The sequence below is a fragment of the Cylas formicarius genome, unplaced genomic scaffold, assembly GCF_029955315.1.
Source record: "Cylas formicarius isolate icCylForm1 unplaced genomic scaffold, icCylForm1.1 PGA_scaffold_1__22_contigs__length_36826433, whole genome shotgun sequence".
Classification (NCBI taxonomy): Eukaryota; Metazoa; Arthropoda; class Insecta; order Coleoptera; family Brentidae; genus Cylas; species Cylas formicarius.
Genome location: NW_026844264.1, coordinates 13,241,417 through 13,247,272, shown reverse-complemented (window position 1 = coordinate 13,247,272; position 5,856 = coordinate 13,241,417). Strand labels below are relative to the sequence as shown.

The 5,856-nt window shown below is 35.1% G+C and overlaps 1 protein-coding gene across 1 annotated transcript; it reads left to right on the top strand.

The window, feature by feature from the left end:
* The first annotated feature begins 742 nt into the window (after window positions 1–742).
* LOC132696487 (uncharacterized) lies at window positions 743–1,912 on the top strand. Its single transcript, XM_060661331.1, has 2 exons — window positions 743–1,156; window positions 1,217–1,912. The coding sequence occupies exons 1-2, from the start codon at window positions 743–745 to the stop codon at window positions 1,910–1,912; spliced, it is 1,110 nt and encodes a 369-aa protein (XP_060517314.1).
* The last annotated feature ends 3,944 nt before the right edge of the window (window positions 1,913–5,856 follow it).

The following is a 5,856-nucleotide window of genomic DNA, read 5'->3' as shown; positions in this document are numbered from 1 at the left end:
AGTTTTACAAAATTTCTTGATAAAATTTGTTCGACCCGTTAAACTTCTTCCTTTTGGTAATTTGCAGGTCAAGTACTTTGTTTACCTATTTTGAAGACAGGCAGCTACAAATACATTTTTTGAAATTGCCCTGACTTATTCGAAGCCAATGGTTATTTGAGATGCTTTGGGTTTGTATTCTAAGACAACCGACTGATTTCGTGTTTTTTTTTAATAGACAAATAATATATTTTATCTACAACCATTTAATAATAGACGCATAATACTTCTGACAGTGAGAGTATTATGCTACGCATAATACAACAAGTGTAATTATATCATAAAAAAACAAGTGTAATTATATCATAAAACAACAAGTGTAATAAAATATTCTGGAATTCTTAATAATCCGGGCTTCAATTAATCGGCGCAGAATTCACACATTTCATTTATTATTTTTATGAAAATTTACTATAAAGTTACCCATATTAAAGTCATACACACGTTACCAATTCAATTCTATTATTCAAAAACAGTTCAAAAAATACAAACCAATATGACAATAATTAAAAAGAATTAGTAGGCCGTGCAGGCTAAATCTGACAGCGCGCAGCGGGTATCCATAGCGACAGCTTACCCGACGCGACGCTCATCGTGAATACAAACATTTTCTTTCATGAAATAATAATTGTAAAGTAAATAATATTCATATAGAGAAGCTTTAAAATTTCGCCTTGCAATTAAAACATAAGATTTAATAAAAATGGATTCTGAAAACGAAGTACTAACACCCCCGGAAATTCGAGCGGCAGCGGAAGCTGCGTCTCTGGATTTACTTCCCAAGAAATCAAGAAACAATTATGAAATTGCCTACAACAATTTCATGGATTGGCGATCAAGAAACAAGGCCACCTCCTTCTCTGAAGATACATTATTAGTGTATTTCAAAGAATTGGCTAAAAAGTATAAGTCGTCCTCCTTGTGGACGTTTTATTCCATGCTGAAAAGCACACTTTATATTAAACACAATGTCAAGATCGACCACTACGCGAAGCTACATGCTTTATTAAAAAGACAATCAGAAGGCTATCAACCCAAAAAATCTAAGGCATTTACCGGACAGGAAATAAATAAATTTATTTATGAAGCTCCTGATACAAAATATTTGGCTACAAAGGTAAGGAATGATAAGACGTTACATACCTACGGTATTTACCAAGAGGTGTTAATTTTTTAGGTTGCATTAATTATGGGAGTGATGGGTGCATGCCGCTCAAATGAACTACATGCAATGAAAATACAACACGTTACATTTTATGAAGGTTGCACTAGAGTAATAGTTCCCGTTACGAAGACCAAGATCCCTAGGAATTTTACTATTACTGAGAAGTTCCATGATATTGTTAAAAAATATGCAAATCTGAGACTGCCAAATGCATCAGATTCTTTTTTTATGAATTTTCAAAATGGAAAATGCACAAAACAAGTTATCGGCATTAACAAGTTTGCCAAAATGGGCAGAGAAATTGCAAGTTTCTTACAAATCAAAAACCCAGAAAGATATACCGGGCACTGTCTACGACGATCTTCAGCCACATTGTATGTCGACGCAGGGGCAAGTATGACAGCTCTGAAGCGCCACGGAGGCTGGAAGTCGGCTTCTGTAGCTGAAGGCTATATTGCAGACTCGCAGAAGAACAAGACCGATGCAGCTACTAAAATATTAAGTCAAATCAACCCTAATTGTAATATTAATAACAGTACTTTTGTTTCTACCCCCTCACAATATCCAGGTATGTCTACTATTACGAGCGAATCTTCTCATAACACTTTTTCGATTAGTAAAGACACCACGGACATTAGTATTGGTACTACACCAACTACGATGAATTTCAATAACTGCCCTAATATAACAATCAATTTTATGAAATAGACAGAGTAATACATAATGATCCTATTAAGCGTCAATTTAAAAATAATTGTGTGCTGAAGTGTAAATGTTAATTAAATATTATTAAACTTATTAAATGTTCAATCCAGGACTTTCATTGAATTTATTCCTTATTACATCACAACTCATAACACATAAACATATAACATAAACAGCATACATAAACAGTAACCAGTGTTGATATTGAGTGAATGGTAGAATCTAAAAATGTATGATATTATGTTCCATTTCATATAAAGCAAGTTAACATCCACTTCCGGCCTAACCGGAAGTGCCACCATCTTGAGAATATTCTAGCTGAATTGCTCTGCCATCAGCATTAGCTTCCTACCGAATTTTCAGGTTTCTCCCATGTATAGTTTTTTTTCACAATAAAATGACACATTTCAATTCCGGTGAGGTACCCTATATAAGTGGATGGTTGTAGATAAAGTATAGTATTTGACTCGAGTATTATGGACCATAATAAACTCAGATGATTATAACACTCGCCGCAAGCGGCTCGTTTTATAAATCATCCTCGTTTATTATGGCCTTCATAATACGCTCGTTAAATAATATACTATTAAAATACTTATGGACAAGCAAGATTGCGGTAAACGACTGAAACTTCGTTGTCTTTGGGGTAAAACACCGAGAATTTATAAAAACATAAGTGGTTACCAATGAATCAAAATTTTAATTTTATTAAAGATTTTCGATTTCGCTTGGGGTTGTTCTGCTGATATTCTACAGACTTACATTAGAACATATGTAGTGTTCGTGTCAAGGTACTGAAAAGTTGGGTAATATTTTTGGATGCTGACCCTTAACAAAAAAAAGTATAAGAAGTGAGAAGGGAAAAGCCACCATTACGAGAGTATGGAAGACTGAGAAGGATCATATAGGGATAAGATCTCATATCTTTTCTATACCAAGGAGTAATTAATTTTAGTGATTGTTGTGGATATATTCTGTTTTACTCAATATGGTTTATAAAATAATACTCTAATTACAAAACTTCTGGATTCCTTCTGGGTCGGTTTTTCCTGTCGAACTTGCTGATGTTTCGCCAATCATCCTGTTGCCTTCTTCAAAGCTTGACTGAAACTGCCTCGTATTTTACTCTGTACCTGCTTATATATTGTTTGAGGGGGGCGGAGCTAAATGATGGGTATAAACATCTTCTCAGATGACTGAATGCCATATTGGTGACAGGTAAAATCTTCAGTCGCAGTTAAGATTGTTAGGTTGTTTATAGATTTCTATAGACTCTCGGATTTATCGTTGGTAAAAGAATTGATTACATGCAAGAATTTTAGTTTTATTTGTCTTAGTCTTAAGGCTCTTTCATTTTCTTTGAGTCTAGTTGATATTTTTCGTCCGGACTCTCCAATGTATTCTTTGACAGACCGAATATGATGAGAGATTTTTGGACAAGTGGTAAATCTGGTTTTGACGTTATATTTCTTTAGAACGTTTGATATGTGGTTAGTAATGTTTTAAACGTAAGGAAGAACCACAGTGGCAAGTGTAGGTATGCTTTTAGTCTCATTGCTATTGGAACGTTGTGGTGAAGTGTATTTTGTAATGAAACGCTTAATTTATTTAATGTGGAAATTATTAGAGAGCAGAACAGAGGTAAGGTGTTTTAATTCTGGGTTTAGTGACTCGGGCTGAGATAGTTTCACGGCTCTGTAAACAAAAGAGATGATAACCGATGAGTTTTGGGCCGGATGGCGATGTGACCATGCATTAATGTATAGGTTTGTGTGCGTAATTTTTTTGTAAAAATCGCACACAAATCGCAAAGAATACGTTGGACAGACCGGACGAAAAATATCAACTAGACTCAAAGAACATGAAAGAGCCTTAAGACTAAGGCAAATAAACGCAGTTGCAGTTGCCGAGCAGAATCACGAATTTTATTGTATAAAACTAAAATTCTTGCATGTAATCAATTCTTCTACCAACGAAAATCGCAGAGACTATAGAAATCTATATACAACCTAACAATCTTAACCGCGACTCAGGTCTTTACCTGTCACCAATATGGGAATCAGTCATCTATTTAAGCAGGTACAGAGTAAAATGCGAGCCAGTTTCAGTCAAGCTCTGAAGAAGCCAACTGGGGGATTGGCAAAGTAAAAAGAATTACAGTAGCCTGTGGAAGTTTCTTTGAAAAAAAAAACATCGTTTGTGTCTCCAGACATTCGAAGAAATATACATATTCATTTTTTTATTCGCTACTTTTCTTAGCTTATGCAGCTGGTGGTCTTTCAAAGCTGAGCTATCCCCAAAAATGTTAAAACCAAATCGATTTTCCCACCACAACTGAAAATCAGGAATAGTACCCCGACAACAACTATACGTTTGATGAGTAAGGTCTATATAACAAATATCACTATTTTGGTTACTGTTTATTGTAGAAAAAAACATTTAAACCTTTCGAACTAGAGAAGCCATTGCTCTTTTGCTCTCTTTGCATACTATTCACAACAAAAATTTCGCGAAACACTCTTCCGAAGTGTTTCGCATTTCACGTTATATAATAAATATAATCTCTTCATTCAAAGTGGATCGTGCTATTCTGGCGCACAAGTTTCGAATCCCAGAGCTTACGTCAAATTTAATTCCGAAAAAGCAAAAAAAAATTGGAAATAAATGGTACGCAATTAATTCAACGCCTTTACCTCGGGTCTCGCAAAATTAATTTTTGCCGGTTGACGAAGGAGCAGCGGTAATTTATGAGTTGGGGGGTGGAAGTTTGTAGAAAGAAATATAAAGCAATATATTGAAAAAATATTTAACCGATTTTAAAATTTTCACCAAAACAACTCTAGCATTTTGATGTTCAGTATAAATTAACGCTAGAAAGAAACGTTCTTAGGTCATTCGGCAACATTCAACACTAAATTATTTTAAAAAATGTAGGCTACGGATCGGAAAAAGTATCCACTATTGCAATTGTAATTTTTTAAAATCATTACAGCAAGAATTGGCAGCTTTAGTAAAATTCAAACATAAACATAAATGACTTGCTAATTTTTCAAAGAAACTTCCACAGGTTGCTGTAATACTTTTTATAAAACTTCTGGAATTCTCCTGCGTCGGTGCTTACTGACGTTTCGCCAATCATCCTGTTGGCTTCTTCAGAGCTTGACTGAAACTGGCTCCCATTTCACTCTGTACCTGCTTATATATTATTTGAGTGGAGCGCTAATGAGGGGTATAAACACCGTCTCGGATGACTGATTCCCAAATTAGGGCCAGGTAGAGACGTGAGTCGCGGTTAATATTGCTAGGTTGTTTATAGATTTCTATAGACTCTCGGATAAACAACCTAACAATCTTAACTGCGACTCAGGTCTCTACCTGTCCCCAATTTGGGAATCAGTCATGCGAGACGGTGTTTATACTTCTCATTAGCGCAGGTACATAGTAAAATACAGTTTCAGTCAAGCTCTGAAGAAGCCAACAGGATGATTGGCGAAACGTCAGCAATTTCGACTCCGCAAAAACCGTCGTAGGAGGAATCCAGAAGTTTTGTAAAAAGTATAAATATAAATGTAAGCAAATTTAAAACGAATTCAAGAGCAACTTCAAGCTTCTAGTCCAAAATTTAAACAATTTCTTAATTCACTGTCATTTTCTTTTGACAACTTTTCTTTGGAGCACTTTGAGATCTGCCATATCATTACTTTGTAAGCTGTTGTCAAAATGTTCAAAATTTAACGGCTTTATTGGATAGCAGTTTTCATAAACACCATACCTCAGTGTTGTACCACCAAAAATATGGTGCATTTATTGCTTTGACGTTTTAAGTATTTTACATTACCTTAAGAGCAGACCATAGCAGGACCGTGGTAAAACCCTTCCCAACAGATGTTTATTCTGCATTAAGTAAGTCTGGAATGAAATGGACCGTAACGAATATTTTAGTTTAG